Genomic DNA, 20040 nt, shown 5'->3' with positions numbered 1-20040 from the left:
CTCCTTTATTCACTGCTGTCATTGCCAGCGCCGAGGACAGCGTCAGTAGGACACCCTCAATAGATAATTTTTGGACAAAGCAGGGAAGAAGTGTTCGATAACGGCAAACGCCAGACTTCTAAACCCACCCATAACACGGTTTCTAAGGATTCTAAATTATTTACTCTCAAGTGACTGTCGCCATTCCCTCACATGTAAAAAGATAAACTTAGCAAAGTCTTATCAGTTAATTATCTTAAGACTAAATTGGGCCCCTCAACCCTGCTGAACTCGGAGAGACAGCGCTCTAAAAACCTCTTATCAAGCCAAGTATGCTCGTACATAAAGGAAACGACTAATCTTGGTGTTTAACCAGAGCCCTCTCGCAAGGGTCCACCTCGGTTTTGTTTGTTTGGGCCACGCCGCGGGGCATGCGGGATCTAAGCTCCCCGACCAGGGGATGGAACCCACACCCCCTGCAATGCAAGCGCGTAGTCTTAATCACTGGACCGCCAGGGAAGTCCCTACCTCGTTCTAAAATGGCCAGGAAGGGCTGGGCCCGGCGGTGACGCCCGGCAGGTTGCTTGGGCCAACGCGTGGGAAGCCAAAAGAGGATCCTAACCGCTCAGAACGGAAGTTCCTGAGCCTTCATACGCGCCGGGACGCAACTCGGAAACGGACCAAGATGGCGGCGCCCACTGAGGGGCCAACGTTTGCCGCGGGGGTCGAAAAGAATTGTAGTGCGGTTGTTCGCTCCCCAGAAGAGACTCCCCAGAAAGTCCGACAGCTGATAGATGAGGGGATTGCCCCGGAAGAGGGAGGCGCCGAAGTGTGAGTCCGCGAGTCCACCCTGGGTCTGGCGACGGCGGATTGGAGAGGGTTTGGGGGACTCAGGCCAGGGTAGGATACCCTGGGTCTGTAACTCGGGCGATGGGAATGGCTGCGACTCGGGATCTTGAAGAGACTGGGGTTCCAGTCGCTCAGTCGGCTTTAATCTTCTGCTCGGGAGGTACTGGGCGCAATTTTGCCTTAAGACAGGTTTTGGGAGGAAGGAAAAAGACAGGACCGCGAACTGAATATGCGCACCTGATTTCTCTTAGACTTCTTAACCTTTTTAAGTCCTAGACACCTTTGGCAGCCTGGTAAAGTTTGTGAACACCTTCTGAGAATTATATTTTTAAATGCATAAAGTAAATTACATAGGATTATAAAGGATACCAATTACGTTGGAATGCAGTTATCAAGAAGTAAAAGAAAAAAAGTGATGCAGTAAAACGCTTCATTATTTAAGAGTTAAATAATATCTAGTAATAGGTCTGTTATCTACCATAATTTTGAAGTAGCGAGAGCATAAACGGTATTTCAAAACATGTGCAACAACCATAATGTGGTGACAAAATACCTGTGATTTCCATTGATGACAAATTTACAGATACTGCTGATGCTACTGTGGTTTTTTAAATTATCTTCATTCATAATGGAGGGAAATGCTACATTTCAGTTAGAGGTTACCAAAATAAATGTCATTTTTTTCTATCCAAGTTTATGGAAGCTCTGAATTTTTTCCAAGATCCACACCTCCCTGAGGCTGTCACTCTCAGAAGGATTCTTAGAATAAATTACTTTATTTTGAGTTATAATACTTGGTGTAATCTTACTTTTATTAAAATTACTTTTGTCTTCAGCAGTTCCTCCCTCTAAACTTCCCAGGTGCTGTTGAAATGCCTTTCACTGAATATAAAAGAATTGTTTTGCTGGTTTTTTTCTCCTTGAATTTTTTCATGAAATAGCTAAAATTCTTTACTTTGATTTAAATTTTCAAATTAGTTCCTTTGGGGAAGAAGTGCATAGCAAGGATCAATCCAGGTAGAAATATCAAAATTGTCATTTTCTGCTGTTAAAATAGTTAAATTTCTAAGATGGTTCAAATTGGATAATGCACAGAAGCCTTGAGTCTTATTTTGTGTTTACAAAAATTATGCAAAATACTGTTGGGGAGCAATGAGTGAGGTAGCATAGTTTGCCAGTATAGGATTAGTGGAGCATGGTCAAGGTAGAAATTGCTTGAAACTTAGTTATGGCGAAACTGTAGAGATTTGAATGCCAGTCTGAAGAATTTGGATTCTGCTTAGTAAGTATTGTGAAACTATTGACAGTGTTAAACAGAAAAATTACCTGACTGAAATGATATTTAGAAAGGTTAAAATCCAGAGTGGCGTGATTGATGATACAATGTGCAGAGAAGCTAGATAAAAAACGTTTAGGCAAAGTGATACCTTGAAAGGATTACCAATAGTTCTGCCACTTTATTTTAGGAAGGACACATCTGCCACACTCCAGTCAGTTAATGGATCACCGCGAGCAGAAGAACCTCCATTGGAATCTAGAAGCAAAGAAGCCTTCTTTAGCAGAGTGGAAACCTTTTCTATATCCTTTTTGGTTTGAGTGAGTTGCACTTTCTGCCTGCTTCTGGAATTATTCTCCTAGGAGTAACACCACTTTCTCTGATGTTTTTAATTTTTAGAATTAAACTTGGTAAGAAATTTGGCTGGAGTTCCATGGGCTCTTCACAGGGATAGTTCACAACATGGCAGCGGGCTTCAGTCAGAGTGAGCAAGCAAGAGAGAGCAAGATAGAAGCTAGGTCTCAACTGACATCACATCACTTTTGCCATTTTCTATTTGCTAGAGTGTTTTTAATTTAAAGCAATTACAGACTTATAGAAAGATTGCACAGGTTACAAAGAACTTCCATGTGAGTACTTGAAAGTAAGTTGCCAAAGTGACACCTCATTACCCCCAAATATTTCCCACAAACAAGGACTTTCTCTTACATAACCACAATGAAACCATCAAAATTGGGAAATTCACATAATAAATTACTGCCATATAACCCTTACATCATAATCATTCCATCAATTGTAGTAATAATGTTCTTTATAGCAAAAGGATCCAGTTGAGAATCCTCAGTTTTTCCTTGAATTTCATGACCTTGATACTTTTGAAGATTATAGGCCAGTTATTTTATAGAGTGTACCTCAACTTGCATTTGTCTGATGTTTCATTATGATTAGATTCAGGTTATGTAGGAATATCACAGAAGTAACGCTGTGTTCTCATTGCATCCTGTCAGGTGGCACATGATTTTGATCTGTCCCTTTACCCTCGATCATCATTTTGATCAATTGATTAAGGGAGTGTCTGTCCTGTTTTCCATTGTAAAGTAGCGTTTTCCTCCTTTGTAATTAAACTTTTGTGGGGATGTGCTTTGAAACCATGTAAATATCACATTCCTCATCAAACTTTATGTAACTTATTGTAGCAGCATGGGCTCATGATTTCCTTTTTTATTCAATGGGTCATAATCCATTACTATTATATATTTTGAGATTCCAGTTGCCCCTGATTTGGTGAGTGGGAGCCCCATGTAGATGCTCTTTACACCCCACTTGGCTACAGCACCCCAAGGTAGGCCCCCCTCTGTATGGACTCCCTCTTTACCCGACTTGGCTTTTTTTTTTTGGCTTTTGACACCATGCGATGAGCTGTCTTCCCACCTCCTGGCTTAATCCTCTGCCTTGCTCACCACCTGGTGGCTTTAGGACTGAATTGTTCAGGAAGGGGAAAGTATTTTAACCATGCTTCTACTCCTGTTCCTTGGATTAATTCCTGATATTGACAAAGCATTTAAAATCATTTTCTTTTGTTGTTTTTTTGTTCCCATTGGATATAAATTGATTGCCACTTTGATATGATAATTATTTATTTAACTTAAGCTAGTTAAGTGATTCTATTACTTTTATTCTACATAATCCAAACTCCTTTAACATTTATATTTAGATTCTGTTTCTAGCCTTCAGTCCTCCTTTTGCTGCTATTAGAATGTTTTCAAGTTCCTATATCCCTTGTAAAAATATAGAACTTTCCTGCATCTTTTATGTTTTATCCTTTTTTTTTTTCCTGTGCTCTGTAAAACAAGAGCTCTATAGGTAAAATAGAAAAAGCTGAGTGTTGAATATTAAAGATCAATAAATATTTTAGGACATATTTCCCATGCACATACTTACAGATGCTCTTGATGCTCTCAGCTTACTTAAAACACACATACCACACACACGTTAGTATATAACAATCAAATTTGGGGTAGGGAGGAATAATGAATATTATTAATTTTACTGACTTTATTCTTCAGAAGGCAAAAGTGGATGTGATACAATAGGAGAGCAGAGATGAGTGATAAAATATTTCAGCTTGTTTGACCTTCACCATCCCTTACTGCTTAGGCAAATCCCAGTGCTTTCACTAGTGTTTTCAAATCCCTAGTATTTCATATTAAGCAAAAGCAAATGGCTTTTCTACTGTACCCCACAACCAATAATAAAATAAACATTTTAAACATATAAAATGCATAGGGCTTCCTGTTGCTTTTCCTCTTAATGTGTTTATTCCTATAAACATTGAGTTAAAGTTTTCATTTCTGACTTGTTCATTTTAAGGTACATGCATGTTGTTTTTCTTAAAGTGAATACTCTTTGAAATGGGCAGGAAAGCCCCCTGAGCTGTCTCCACTTGTCTGTGCAAAATATGGCTGGGTCACAGTTGAATGTGATATGCTGAAGTGCTCCAGCTGTCAAGCTTTTCTCTGTGCCACTTTACAACCAGCTTTTGATTTTGACAGATGTAAGTATAAAGTACAAATTACATTTTTCTCCATATTCAAAAGACATCTATACTAGGTTTTTTGTGTTTTTTTTTTGCGGTACGCGGGCCTCTCACTGTTGTGGCCTCTCCCGTTGCGGAGCACAGGCTCTGGACGCACAGGCTCTGGACGCACAGGCTCTGGACGCACAGGCTCAGTGGCCATGGCTCACGGGCCCAGCTGCTCTGCGGCATGTGGGATCTTCCTGGACTGGGGCACGAACCCGTGTCCCCTGCATCGGCAGGCGGACTCTCAACCACTGCGCCACCAGGGAAGCCCTATACTAGTTTTTCTGAAACGACCAGTCACTTGTGTTTGATCAAAGAATGTGTACTTCTGTATATAACAAGGTGAATTTGTGATTGTCTTCACCCTAATTACTAGCTTTAGTCATTACTTTTTTTTTTTTTTTTTTTTTTTTAAAGCTCAGCTACTTTAGAGTGAACCTGACTTTGTGTATTCTGGGAAACTAACAGCAGTATGTTTATTTTATAGTTCCGAAATTTATACTTAGGCTAAGAGACACAGGACTTTTATGAAGGCTCACATTTTGGAATGCCTGCCTTATAAGATACATGATATCTCCTTTGTTATTGCTTTCAGAATCTTGATTTAGAACTTGTTTTGTGAAAAATATTAAGATGATTCAGTTGCTAATATTTCATATCTTTAAAATTTTTCTGAGTTATTTTAATTCTTAGTTGTATCTATACTCTTAAAGGCTTTTGGTCATTGGATTTTGAATCTATATAAGACATTGTTTTTAAGGCATTGTTATCTATTCGGGTTTCAGATAAGGAACGATGTGCTGAGCTGAAGAAAGCCTTGTGTACTGCCCATGAGAAGTTCTGTTTCTGGCCAGACAGCCCCTCTCCAGGTACTTATTTACAAAATTTCCCATTTACCATCTCTTATTGGTCAATGCGGGGTTCTTTTGTTTTGTTTTTTTGCTTGTTTGTTTATTTGTTTTTAATTGGGGTATAGTTGCTTTACAATGTTGTGTTAGTTTCTGCTGTACAGCGAAGTGAATCAGCTATATGTATACATATATCCCCTCTTTTGGATTTCCTTCCCATTTAGGTAACCACAGAGCATTGGGTAGAGTTCCCTGTGCTATACAGCAGGTTCTCATTGGTTATCTATTTTATACATATTAGTGTATATATGTCAATCCCAATCTCCCAGTTCATCCCCACCCCTGGTCATTGCGTTTCTCATATTGTCTATTTCTTTGAGAAAATCTAGCCTTTGAAGTTTCTTTTTCCTCCTGTCTATTTGTGCTTTACAAGAGAACTAATATTCATTCACTTATTGTGTTATTTATTAAGTGCATTTGACATGTCAAAGGTTTAATCGTACATACATTATCCAATTTAATCCTCTCAGGGGCCCTGGGAGGTAGATATCAACCTGATTTTTAGGTGAGGAAACTGAGAATCAGAAATCTTTCTTTTTTTACTATTTTATTTATTTATTTGTTTGTTTGCTTGCTTATTGCTGCATTGGGTCTTAGTTGCTGCGCGCGGGCTTTCTCTAGTTGTGGCAAGCAGGGGCTACTCTGTGTTGTGGTACGCAGTCTTCTCATTGCGGTGGCTTCTCTTGTTGTGGAGCACGGGTTCTAGGCACGCAGGCTCAGTAGTTGTGGCTCGCAGGTTCTAGAGCACAGGCTCAGTAGCTGTGGCGCACGGGCTTAGTTGCTCCACGGCATGTGGGATCTTCCCGGACCAGGGCTCAAACCCGTGTCCCCTGCATTGACTGGCAGATTCTTAACCACTGTGCCACCAGGGAAGTCCCAAGAATCAGAAGTCTTAAAACCAGCTAGTGAGGAGCCATGACCATGGTTTTATCTGATCTCAGACTCTCTGCTTTTCCCACCAGAGCAAACAGCCCCATGTTCTACCCAGGCTTCCTGGTACACTAATGGCACTAACGGTGGCAGTTAAATATGGTTCAGTTGCTAAAGAAGACTCACAGGACCCCACATGAGAGTGATTACAAATCTACAGTTTATTACAGTAAAACAGCACAATATATCAGTAGCACTGAAGTAAGGATATCATCACAGCCAAAGACTGCCCCATGGTAAGGGGTCTGGAGAGGCCAGGTGCAGGCTCCTCTTGTCCTTCTCGTGTAAGGGCTGTGGCAGTACGCACTCTCTCTCGAATCAGAAACCACTGATGTGTGCACAAAATGCTTCAGAACAAGGGAGCCCAAGACGTAGTCTCAAGTGGGATTTGCTTTTATTTTGCTGGCCATGTTGGCATATTCCTGCTGAGTAACCAGCTTCAACAGCCGAGCCCGCCAGGGGGCTCACCAAGACCAGGGACAAAACTCTTTGGACCCATGTTTACAGTGCAGCACTATTAATTCATATATTTCATGCTTGACAGGACCAGCTCCATGTAGGTATGTTTTTTATTTCAGTAGGACAGCTCAGGCTAATTCCAGGGTCACTGATGCCCAGGAATATTCCATGAGTGACCACTAAGAGGAAAAAATAGTTGGAAAGTGACCGTAGAGTGCCATCTACTGATATATGAAGAGGTGATAGAAAAGGAATTATTAAGAAATAAAATTTTTAAAGTGAAAATGACTGTATAACAAGGATTTCCTGCTGTTGGCCTAGCTGTTTCACGGTGTAGTATAACAAAACTCAGTCCTATGCGTATTTGAATCTTCTCTGTCCAGTGCACCCAGGGCAGAGATAGATTCTCTATCTGCTAAGGCCTATGTTGGTGGTTGCGAACTCTTGCTACCATGCACTCTACTTTCTTTTTTTTTTTGCATTTTAATTTTTTTGTACAATTTTTAAAGGTTACTTTCCATTTATAGTTATTACAAAATATTGGCTGTATTTCCCATGTTGTACAATACACTCTACTTTCTTGGTCCCATTTGTGACTTCAGCTACCACCTACTTGAAGACTTCTGACTTCTATTCAGATCTCTCTTTAGAACTTGACTCATATTTTCAACTACCTTCTAAACATTTCCACTTAAAATCTTACAGGTACCTAGAACTCAAAATATACAACACTGATTTCTTCATCTTATGCTTAAAACTTTATTCACTTCTTATGTTGTCTCCATCTTGGTAGATGTTACTTACCTCCCCCTCCAGTTATGCTACCCAAAAACCTGAAAGTCACCTTAGATGCCCCTCCTTATCATCACCAGCTGGTCCTATCCATTCTACCTCCTAAATAGATCTCAAATATGACCTTCCAATTATATCATCCCTTGATTTGTTTTTTGTTTTTTTTTTTTGCGGTACGTGGGCCTCTCACTGCTGTGGCCTCTTCTGTTGCGGAGCACAGGCTCCGGACGCGCAGGCTCAGCGGCCATGGCTCACAGGCCTAGCCGCTCCGCGGCATGTGGGATCTTCCCGAACTGGGGCACGAACCCGTGTCCCCTGCATCAGCAGGTGGACTCTCAACTGCGCCACCAGGGAAGCCCCCTTGATTTGTTTTTTTAACATTCAAGAGACTTTTGTGTGGAGAAAAGAAAACCTCAACTATTTATACTTTAATGCTTGCATTTATTAAGCATATCTAATAAAATTGTGAAGGTAATTTTTTTCTAACATTTACCAATAATTACAAACTAAATTAAATCACTGTAAACATTTTAAATTGCAATTACTAATTTATTAGGACTGATTATTTTGAGCATATCATATACTTTAAAGTAGACAAAATACACACATACATTAATTGTAAAACACATATTTAAACTTATGTGAAGACATTTTCATGATGGGATTAATTTCTTCTCTGTTCACTCTTTTCCCTTCATAGGTTTTTAGTGGTACTTTCTTAGGGTTGTAACAATCAGACCAAATCCTGAATTAGAAGATGATCAGATAGGTGTTGGGACCTGGTTTCTTCTCCCAAGTTTTGTTAAACCAAAGCCACTGGTCATCAGGACGTGTTTCCGTTTTATTATTAAACCTCACTTTTTTAAAGTCCACACCTTTCTCATTGATTTCAGTTTTTTATTACCTGACTTTTCTAGTAAAATGATGCATCTTTTAAAATTAATGACTTTTTTGACCTATTTGGTTGCTTGCAACAACTTTAAATAATTTTTTAAAATTTATTTGTTTATTTTTGTCTGCGTTTGGTCTTCATTGCTGTGCGCAAGCGTTCTCTAGTTGCGGCGAGCGGGGGCTACTCTTTGTTGTGGTGCGCGGGCTTCTCATCACGGTGTCTTGTCTTGTTGCAGAGCACGGGCTCTAGGCACACGGGCTTCAGTAGTTGTGGCACGAGGGCTCAGTAGTTGTGGCTCACGGGCTCTAAAGCGCAGGCTCAGTAGTTGTGGCACACGGTCTTAGTTGCTCTGCGGCATGTGGGATCTTCCCAGACCAGAAATCAAACCTGTGTCCCCTGCATTGGGAGGCGGATTCTTAACCACTGCACCACCAGGGAAGTCCCAACTTTAAATAATTTGATAAACTCTTAAGGAATATTTTGTTACCCTTGAATATAGAAAGTGTCTCTTTGTTTTATTTTTAACTTCTTGAGTAATTTCTAAGATTGTGGAGTGTTTCAAGTATAGAAAAAATTGTAGATAATAATAATATAAGAAACATCTCTGTATCTACCACCCAACCCCACCTAATACTAACATTTTGCTATCCTTGCAAAACCACCCCCCCTGCTTTCTTTCTGTTAATCAGGAAGAATTACAGATACAGCTGTGTAGTCTTCCCCAATCTCATTCCCTGCCTCCCTGTCCTGTAATAACTACTATCCTGAATTTGGTGTCCATGATTTGCTTACATGGTTTCTATGTCTACAACATTTACATGTATCTAGAAACAATATATATGGCACTATTTATTTGTTTTAAAATTTTCTATGAATGTTATCATTCTATATATATTCTGCAACCTACTTTTGTAGGGGGAGTCAACTTTTTTTTAATTAATCCATGTTGTCACATGTAGCATGTTTGAAGCTTTATAATAAGTAGGGCCATCTAAAATTTTAGTCTTCTAGGAGATGAGGGATAGTGTTTATCTAGTTAACTTTCCATTTGGGAAAACTAGCTTATTCATTTTAGAACCTCCTGTCAAACCATCTTTGTACATGATTGTTGTGTGTGACTGTAACTCGAACACCCTTTTCCCCAAGTTATGTGTCATCACAAGTGCTAATCAATCCTTCCTGTACTTGGTACACTTCCTACCTACTCTGATTCTATTTAGCATATTCGCTCTTCCCTTCTCTGCTTACACAGATTTTGAGCTTTTAGATGTATAGATTACTGTTTTTCATAAAATTTGGGAAGTTTTCAGTTAGTATGTCTTCAAATACTCTTTCTGCCCCTTTCCCTGCCCTTCTTCTGTGTCTCCCATTATGCAGATGTTGGTGTGCTTGATAGTGTTCCTTCATTCAAAATTGATGCTCCTTCTCTCCATCCTTATGCCATTCATATCTTAGAGGGATTACTATTTTAAATCACCTTCATGTCTGCTAAGCTTATTTCTTTGCATCCAGACTGACCCCTTAGTCTCTGCTCTAAACTAATACATATTGTCTATAATATCACTTTCACTTCTTCCTTTTAAAAAAATCTTCCAGTAGTTTCTCATCACATACATTAATAAAATCATGGTCTGGCTGCTGTCTATACTTTAACCTTCTCTCCGACTAGTCTCCCCACAGGAATACTGTGTTCCAACCCTGTGAGACTATTTAGAATTCCCCACATGTGCTATCCTCTAGGGCTTTACTTTTACACACTGTTGTTGGTCTTTCCAATTCAGCTTAGACCTGACTTCTTCTGAGAAACCTTTCCTGAGACTCTGCTTTTTAAACATAACCACAGGGACTTCCCTGGTGGTCCAGTGATTAAGACTCCATGCTCCCAATGCAGGGGCACGGGTTTGATCCCTGGTCTGGGAACTAAGATCCCGCATGCTGCACAGTGTGGCCAAAAAATAAACATAATCACAAAAGTACTATCACAGCTCTATCCAAAAAAATCAGTAATTTCTTTTTCTTTTATTGTTTATTTTTCCAGCTTTATTGAAGTATAATTGACAAAATTGTAAGATATTTAAAGTATGCAGGGGGCTTCCCTGGTAGCACAGAGGTTAAGAATCTGCCTGCCAATGCAGGGGACACGGGTTCGAGCCCTGGTTGGGAAAGATCCCACATGCTGCGGAGCAACTAAGCCCGTGCGCCACAACTACTGAAGCCCGTGTGCCACAACTACTGAAGCCTGTGCGCCTAGAGCCTATGCTCTGCAACAACAGAAGCCACTGCAATGAGAAGCTCGCACGGCACAACGAAGAGTAGTCCTCGCTCGCCGCAACTAAAGAAAGCCCACGCGCAGCAGCAAAGACCCAACGCAGCCAAAAATAAATAAATTTATTTTTTTAAAAAGTATGCAATGTGGTGATCTGATATACATATACACTGTGAAAGGATTTCCCTGCCCCCATCAAGTAAATTAATTCTTTTTTGAAAATTGCATTATGGGGCTTCTAGGAACCAAAGTGTAGTATTAGAGTGAGATGATAAGGATTTTAAATATTAGGGCATTTGATTCTGGGACCAAAGAAATTGTAATCATTTTAAGACCAAAAGTACTAGAAGTTTAGCTCTATCAAATGATATTAAAAACCATACTGTAATCATTTTGTTGTTGAGAAATAAAAATCAGTACTCTGATAACTGATCTTTTAGCATCAGAAAATTAATATTATTTAATAATAGCAAATATCTATTGGGTGCTTCCGTGGTGGCACAGTGGTTGAGAGTCTGCCTGCCAATGCAGGGGACACGGGTTTGAGCCCTGGTCTGGGAAGATCCCACATGCTGCGGAGCAACTAGACCTGTGAGCCACAACTACTGAGCCTGCGCATCTGGAGCTTGTGCTCCACAGCAAGAGAGGCCGCGACAGTGAGAGGCCCCACGCACCGCGATGATGAGTGGCCCCCGTTCGCCGCAACTAGAGAAAGCCCTCGCACAGAAACGAAGACCCAACACAGCCAAAAATAATAAATAAATTTAAATATATATATATCTATTGGTAGGAGTAATGAGAAATCTGTAAATTATGTGAGATATTGTCTCTGCCCTTAAGGAAAATAAAACATTACTGAGATTAAACCTAAAAACAATACCTAAAACAATCCTAAAAAACAAGTGATAAATAATGATAATAATGATGAAGTAACTGTGATACGTAGCACTTACTGTACACTGGTAACTATTTTTAGCACTTCAGTTACATTATTTTAATTGATTATCACAAGTCTAGGTGTTATTGTTAATTTCTTAGTATCATCGAATATCATCAATTTACATTTCCCCTGTTGTTCTATACATGCTTATTATTTTTTATAATTTGTACCAATATAATCTCCCAGTTTACTTTTTCCACAGATCGATTTGGGATGTTGCCATTGGATGAACCTGCGGTTCTTGTTAGCGAATTCCTAGATCGTTTTCAAAGCCTTTGTCACTTGGACTTCCAGCTTCCTTCCCTGAGGCCAGAGGACTTAAAAACTATGGTGAGTTTTTCTTGGCTAGCATACAGTGGCCTTCAGTTGTCGCCAGCATGAAGCATTTCTTTTAATGACAAGAGGCTACAGATAGCTAAGAAGAGAACTACTTGTTTGTCTCTTAACTGACCTTTTTCAATCTCTACCGTTAAAGAGGACTTGAGGGTTTAAATAAGTGAGTTCCATTTAAACTTTCAGATATGATTCTTTAAGTGGCGTAAATTCAATTTTATCTCAATTTGTTACTGAAACATTTAACAGAAGATACTGAAATGTGGCTTCATATGGTTTATCGCATACTATTTTCCAAAAGAAAGTGCTGGAGAAGTTATAAACTCCCTTTTCCCTTGTAAATAGAAATTTTGAAATACTCTGTCCTATCTGCACTTTGAAACTGAATATTTACTGTCCCATTTCATCATCCTGTGGGTATTCTGTCAAGACAAACTTTACTGTAGGAAATAGAAGCTATTATTTTGCTTCTTCAAGTTGAGAAGCTATTATGGATTTTAGCACCAAACTGTTAGCCTCTGATGCCTATTATAAATGTCCTCCTGTCTCTAGTCAATGAAAGTTTTTTCACCCTGTCATAATGCTTTCTTATTCTTAGAACAAAAGTAAAGACTGTGGCAAGGTCTTTTGTGGTGTCAAAAGTAAATTCATTGCCAGGCCAAGAAATTAGTAGTAGTCTGTTGTGATTTTTTGGGTTTGAAGTTTACAGGTTTCAGGGAAAATATGCAATTGGTAATTTGAAAACAAGTTAGTACTAAGAGAAGATGTGGTAGTTCCAGAAACACTGCTCCCTTTCTCAATCAGCAGATCCAGGGCAGTTCAGAAAGCTCCTGTGTGATACCTTAGCCTGTGCTGGAAGTAAGTCTTCTCCAATGAAGAGAATTGTCTTCGTGTTTGTCATTTTTTTCATGATTTTTGCCTTGTACCACCTAGGTACATCATTATCTATGACTTTTCATGGTGGTTGAAACTTTAAGTCTTTTCTCTTGATTCCTTTGTAGTGCTTGACAGAAGACAAGATCAGTCTTCTCCTGAACCTGCTTGAAGATGAACTTGATCACGGAACTGATGAGAGAAAAACTGCAACCAAACTAGGTTCAGACATCATCCAAATCCATGTCACTGCCTGTATTCTCTCCATGTGTGGCTGGGCGTGTAGGTTAGTGAATTTGCCTGGGGACATAAACTGTGACAACATTATATACCCACACACAGCAGTTACTCCTAGCATTTGGAGATCACATGGTGTTTCCTGTGAGAAAAACAGTGACAAAGAAAAACTAAGGGGGTGGAGGAGGGATAGAAAGAATTAGCAACAAAACCAGAATTAGAACTCAGGAATTCTTGAACACGCCTGAACTTTGTTTCTTTTACTATCACTTCCCAGCTGGGAATTCGTGTTCCTATAAACAGTGAAGCTCCTTTCTAGTTTTAGAAAGGAAAAATCAGTTTAATTGATAGGAAGTACGGAAGGAAGCACCAGCTGGAATCCTCTAGGCCCCAAGTTGGTGTCTGCATTCCAGCTGCTCAGTTCAGCAGACTCCCTCTGAGACAGAAGACTGTCAGACCAATTTTGATTTACTTTAAATATGCTTTCTTTGGTAGATTAAGCAATACTTTTCATTTACACAGAAAAACTTTAAAAGGGACATGAGAAATTTATAAAACTTACCTTTAAAATAGGCTTGCCATAGAGAGCATGCTAAGACCCCTAGATCTTTCTGTAGGAAATACGTGAGAGATGATGAAGCTGGGTCCTAGGATCGGAGGACGGGGCCCTGAGAGGAGGTGGTTCCCAGTCCCCTGGCCTGTTTCAGAGATTTGTTTGATGAGATGAAGCATACTCACAGATCATTATGCTTAGTCCCTTGAAAATGTTATCCTCTGAGAAAACGCACTTTTTTTTCTATTCCTACCTAGTTCTTCGCTGGAACCCATGCAACTCTCCCTGATAACATGTTCACAGTGTATGAGGAAGGTGGGGCTCTGGGGCTTCCAACAGATCGAGTCATCCATGACCGACCTGGATGCGTCCTTTGGTCTGACCAGCTCCCCCATCCCAGGCTCTGAGTGCCGGCCAGAGCGCTTCTCTCTGGTGCCTGAGTCTCCTCGGAGGATGATGACTCGGAGCCAGGATGCCACGTTTTCCCCAGGCTCAGAGCAGGTATAGACTTAGTTGGCTTGTTTGGGGTGGACTTTTTATTTATTTTTTCAAATTTTATTCTGTTTTTTAAAAAATATTTATTTATTTGGCTGTGCCGGGTCTTAGTTGCAGCACATGGGATCTTCGTTGAGGTGTGTGGGATCTTTTAGTTGCGGCATGTGGGATCTAATTCCCTAACCAGGGAGCAAACCCGGGCCCCCTGCATTGGGAGCGTGGAGTCTTAAGCACTACCACTGGACCACCAGGGAAGTCCTAGGGTGGACTTTGTTTTTTTTGCAGTACACGGGCCTTTCACTGTTGTGGCCTCTCCCGTTGCGGAGCACAGGCTCCGGACGTGCAGGCTCAGCGGCCTCACGGACCTAACCACTCCACGGCATGTGGGATCTTCCCGAACCGGGGCACGAACCCATGTCCCCTGCATCGGCAGGCGGACTTTCAACCACCGTGCCACTAGGGAAGCGCTCAGGGTGGACTTTTTAAAAAAGCAGCATTCTTACCAAAAGTGTTGTTGGCAGAAAAGTTGGAAATTAACTTAGGTTGTATAATTAACTTAGGTTAAACTTCACTTATAACCGCATTGACAAGAATATTACAGAGTGGCTTTATCACCAGTTGCAATGGAGATGCTAAATTCATTATTTTGTATAGAAATCTAATATTCTTTGAAGAGTTTAGTTATGTAAACAGTTCAGAAACTAAATTCTTATAGTTTTAAAAATATAGCTTTCACATGCTTCTAGAAATATTTCTCCTGACCGTAGTCATTAATGTCATTAGGGTACTTCCATCATCTCCCCTTTCCTTCAGGCTGAAAGGAGCCCAGGTCCCATTGTCTCTAGAACTCGAAGCTTGGACTCTTCCAGTCCTGTTGACCGTCCTGAGCCAGAGGCCGCTAGCCCCACCCCCAGAACCCGCCCAGTGACACGAAGCATGGGAACAGGAGACGCCACTGGCCTAGAAGTGCCATCTAGTCCTCTTCGGAGAGCCAAGCGGGCTCGCCTCTGCTCTTCCAGCAGCTCGGTGAGTCTGCCTGCATGTGTGGAGGCCCCTGAGCACAGCAGCACCCAAGCCCTCACCATGCAGCACAGAGAAGCAGGCATGAGCTGAGACTGGTCCTGTGGCTATAAGGAGGCCATGAGAATAAGTTTAAAGGTGGGACAGTTGGGTGACCAGAGGGAAAAAAAATTTAAGGGTTTTGCCATTTGTTTCTTTGGGACATCTTCTGGCAATGTAATAAATTTGTCTTGCCCAAGGGACAGTAGTGAGAAAAGAGGATAGACCTGATAATGGATGGTTTAACACAAAGGGAGTAAAAGAATTTTAAAAGTGAGAGGGAAATACATAGGCGAAGTTTAAAGGAGAACGTAAAACTAGAAACGTGGGCATTGTGAGATTCTAGAGTTGACAATTTATAGCAATGCCTCCCTGAACTTACATAGTATCTGCCCTTCATTAACACGGATTCCTCTTCCTCCTCTCTCAGGACACATCTTCCCGAAGCTTCTTTGATCCCACTTCTCAGCATAGAGACTGGTGTCCTTGGGTGAATATCACATTTGGAAAAGAAACCAGGGAGAATGGTGGAACTGAGGTAGATGCCAGCACCCCGGCAGAGCCAGGCTGGAAGGCAGTGCTGAACATCCTCTTGGCCCACAAAGAGTCTAACCAGCCAACTGAAACCGACTCCATGGTGAGATAAGCCATTGCCCTGACCATGTGCAGCACTTCCTGTTTATGGGATGAGGAGAGGAGGCTGGTCCTATAATTAGCACCCTGCCTGCCCACAGCTTTCATAAGTCAAGGTAGACACAGTCTGGGTTCATCCTAGAGAATAGGCATGGGACTGGTTCATTCTTTCTGCAGTTTAGCATATGGCATTCCACCGAATTCTGATAAATTCTTTGTCTTCTCCACTCAAATGACTCGAAGTAGAAAAGGAATACAGAAACAGAAAGGGATAACAGGCTGCTGCTAGTGTTGCAGAGCAGCTGCTTTTTCCATCTGAGTTACTGTCACTTGTACTTGGAGCCTGGCCAGTTAACTTAGCTGTCAGGATGGAGCACTGTGCTCCGCCACCACGACCTTGATTTCATTCCTTATGGTGGGCACGTTACTTTGCTGTGTTCCGTGGCCCCCTGTGCACTGACCCTCAGCTGCCATCACAGTAATGACTGCTGCTGGTGACACTTGTGGGTAAATGCAAACCCGTCATGACAGCTGAGAAAACAACTCAAGTGTTTGCTCTGTGCAAAGGACGGAAGTGAGAGGAGGGTGGGCATTAAGGAATCACAAAAACTGCATTCTCTTTCCTTTACTGGCTCATTCCCAAATTTGCCATGTAACTTGCTTAGTGTAAATATAATAATTTCTGACCTCTGTTCCCTCCAAGGACAAAGTAAAATAATACTTGCCAGCAGATGTTTATCAGAAGCATTCCCAGATTCATGGTTTTGTAGGGTCACAGAATTCCACTGGAGGGAGCTATAGTGATGCTAGACACCCAAGAATGTGCATTCAGGGGCTTCCCTGGTGGCTCAGTGGTTAAGAATCTGCCTGCCAATGCAGGGGACATGGGTTCAAGCCCTGGTCTGGGAAGATCCCACATGCTGCAGAGCAACTAAGGCCGTGCGCCACAACTACTGAGCCTGCGGTCTAGAGCCTGCAAGCCACAACTACTGAAGCCCGCATGCCTAGAGCCCATGCGCTGCAACAAGAGAAGCCCACAATGAGAAGCCCACACACCGCAACGAAGAGTAGCCCCCACTCGCCGCAACTAGAGAAAGCCCACATGCAGCAACGAAGACCCATTGCAGCCAAAGATAAATTAATTAATTTAATTTTATTTATTTATTTATTTTTTTGGCCATACTGCGTGGCACGCAGGACCTTTGAAGGTCCATTTTAACAACTTGTCTTTTAAGATTCCCCACAGCTGCTGTGACTGGGAAGTACAAAACTTAGAAGCTCTGCAGTAAAGGATCTTGAAGTTAGAAAAAAGTTTATACTATTTTTCAACTTAAATCTCTCAATTGTGTCACTGTATTAACTAACTAAATTGCCCTCAGTCACAAGTAAGAGTTCAAACTTTTCCCTCCTGGAACTTTATTTTATTGAGACATTCAGCCACAAAGAGTATAAGAAAACAGTGAAAATGTCGTCTTTTGTCAGAAATTAGAGTGAACTTTATGGATTATCTTGCTAGATATGTTTGTGCTCTCACTGAGACCCTGTGCTTTTCACTATGACTCTCAAAGGCAGAGAGAACCACATGTTCTGCTTCACTGAGAACTTTTATCTTTTAGTGAACTGTTTTGTCTCCCTGTAACACCATTTCTCAGAATCTCAGATCACTTCACAGACGTGATCAAGTGGCAGTGAGATTCTTCCTATTATTAGCTCTGCTGGCTAAATCATGAGTCTGAGAAGGCCAAGGTCATAGTTTAAACTCTTAAGGGTCATTTAACTTTGTTTCATTCCTTGGCCTTAGATTATACTATTAGCACCAGCTCGGCATCTTGTAAATATGAATCCTTGTTCACAAGAGATGATGAATAGGGCCAATTCAGCATCACAGACGCGAAATCAGTGCAAAATGTGTGCTGCACTGATGCTGGGTCACAAGTGTCATCCTCACATTCAAAGATTAGGACACATACGGATGCTTGGAGGAGGACATAAGCCGTATTTTAGAGGCTCCAGAGTATGTTAGCAGTAATCTAACAGTAGACTCAAGCTTCTTGATTTTTAGTCTGGCTTTAGGTGTATATTATATGTAGCACAATATAAGATTAACTGGTTTTACTCACTCCTAGACATATGTAGATCATTGTGGGAGAAATTTACAGACCACACCTTAAAGCTATTACCCATCCTTTGTCTCTATAAAAGAATTTAATCTCTAATAATGAGCTTTTCTATTTATAGAGTCTCTCTGAGAAATCAAGGAAGGTGTTCCGAATATTCCGGCAGTGGGAATCTTTATCCTCATCCTGAAGATATTCCAGCCCTTCCTGCAGAGAAGTGGAATGAGTGGCTTTGAAAAATGAAGCCTGAATTCCCTTTTGAGCAGCTGATGCTAAGTTTTTCTCCATTCTGGTTTAATCATAAGGAGCCCCTGCCCTTGCAAAGGCATGTATGTCATCATCTGCATCTGACTGAGGGGAAAACCTGTTTGCAACACAGGGATGTGGGCTGGGAGAGGTAGGGCGACCCTGGCTCTGTTCAAGGAGTGCGTGGTTCCAAAACTCAACTGAGGACCCAGGACTTGAGCATTTTTAGTGTCTTTAGTGGGGGCAGTGTTTTGAGGACTCTTATATCCCAGGAATACATCAGTATGTGTTAATAAAATATTTGTTAAGATTCTCACAGCTGGAGAACTGTTTTCCTCCTTGTCTAATGGGCTGACATAAAGGAAGCTGAGACTGAGAAAACTACAGTGGAGCAGTAAACAAAGGCAAAATTTCAGTTTTCAGATTGGCTGCAAAGCCTGGAATTTATTTGTGATTCTAGTCGAAGAAGTATTCCTAAACCAGAGGCAAGACGTTGTTCATTATATCACCAGGAGATCTCCTGATGTGTTATAGTGAATGGTAAGCTGATAATTTTCTCTCTTCACTTTGATAATAACAGAATAAGAGACTGTAACAAAGGGAGGAAGGCTCTTCAGAAGCGACCCCTCTCCATGTGCCTTCTAATGCAAGGCTCCCCTGAGTGGGGCTCCCCAAGGCTCTTTCACTGCTGGTGGAGAGCATTGGTGTCCATGGTGGAGAAGCTGACCCTGACCTGCCCCAACTGAATAGACTACCCATTGAGAAAGTGAGCATGAAGGAAACTAGCTATTCTCCAGAACGTTGTACTTTCTTTTAGTGACTGTGGTTGGTTGGTTTTATAACTTCTTTTATACTGAAGTATTTTAAAGAACATAAGTAATATAATATTCCACCCATGCTAAACTTTAGGTTATATCTCTAAAAAACAGACCATTTTTTCTATGTACTACAGCCAACAAAAATTAATAATCCCTTAATATCATCTAATACCCAGTCCATATACAAAATTCCCAATTGTTCCAAAAATAGCCTTTACTTTTTTTTTTTTTTTTTTTTTGTGGTACACGGGCGTCTCCTGTTGCGGAGCACAGGCTCCGGACGCGCAGGCTCAGCGGCCATGGCTTGTGGGCCCAGCCGCTCCGCGGCATGTGGGATCTTCCCAAACCGGGGCACGAACCTGTGTCCCCTGCATCGGCGGGTGGACTCTCAACCACTGCACCACCAGGGAAGCCCCTGTCCTTTACATTTGATTTGTCCAAACCAGGATCCAATTCAAGATCATGGGTTGCATAAATCTCTTTAGTCTAAAGGACAGTCCCTTTTTCTCATATATGTCAGATTTTAAATTTGTCATTTTTCAATCCTGACTTTTTAAAAGGGTAAATAGTGTTGATATCTTTCCTAAATCAAGCCTTCCTCCGTGGATAAGCCTGTTAGAGGCTGCTTCCAAGTTATTTTTCTAGGGGTGCTCTTTTGCCTTTGGCACTAATGAAAGGCTTGACTGTTCATTCTCCAGTCTCCATGGTCCCCTTAGAGGCTGGTTAATGGGCAGCTCTCTAATGTTACAGGAATGAGACTTCTGGCCCAGGGTGGGAAGCCATTTGCTGACAAGTGACTATGTA

At 41.2% G+C, this 20040-nt stretch overlaps 1 protein-coding gene across 4 annotated transcripts; it reads left to right on the top strand.

The window, feature by feature from the left end:
- The first annotated feature begins 574 nt into the window (after nt 1-574).
- On the top strand, nt 575-19734 carry ZC3HC1 (zinc finger C3HC-type containing 1). 4 transcript variants are annotated; one of them, XM_079932289.1, is made up of 10 exons: nt 575-810; nt 2295-2406; nt 4508-4658; nt 5471-5554; nt 12075-12202; nt 13207-13364; nt 14126-14369; nt 15147-15389; nt 15853-16059; nt 18294-19734. In XM_079932289.1, the coding sequence occupies exons 1-10, from the start codon at nt 665-667 to the stop codon at nt 18360-18362; spliced, it is 1542 nt and encodes a 513-aa protein (XP_079788415.1). In that variant the 5' UTR covers nt 575-664; the 3' UTR covers nt 18363-19734. The 4 variants fall into 4 exon arrangements, with proteins under 4 accessions (XP_079788415.1, XP_079788416.1, XP_079788414.1 ...); XM_079932290.1 differs by having other exon boundaries at nt 577-810; nt 15177-15389; XM_079932288.1 differs by having other exon boundaries at nt 672-810; nt 2295-2424; nt 4501-4658.
- The last annotated feature ends 306 nt before the right edge of the window (nt 19735-20040 follow it).

The sequence above is a fragment of the Stenella coeruleoalba genome (assembly GCF_951394435.1).
Source record: "Stenella coeruleoalba genome assembly, chromosome: 9".
In the NCBI taxonomy this organism is placed as follows: Eukaryota; Metazoa; Chordata; class Mammalia; order Artiodactyla; family Delphinidae; genus Stenella; species Stenella coeruleoalba.
Note: the sequence above shows the minus strand (reverse complement) of the source record. Positions and strands in the feature narration are given on the sequence as shown.

What these genes read in the sequence shown, in the direction of transcription:
- ZC3HC1 (XM_079932289.1), top strand. Translation starts at nt 665, where the DNA reads ATGGCGGCGCCCACTGAGGGGCCAACGTTTGCCGCGGGGGTCGAAAAG. An exon ending in AGCTTTTGATTTTGACAGAT is followed by an intron (nt 4,659 to 5,470) that starts GTAAGTATAAAG and finishes TTCGGGTTTCAG; the next exon opens with ATAAGGAACGATGTGCTGAG. An exon ending in GCCAGACAGCCCCTCTCCAG is followed by an intron (nt 5,555 to 12,074) that starts GTACTTATTTAC and finishes CTTTTTCCACAG; the next exon opens with ATCGATTTGGGATGTTGCCA.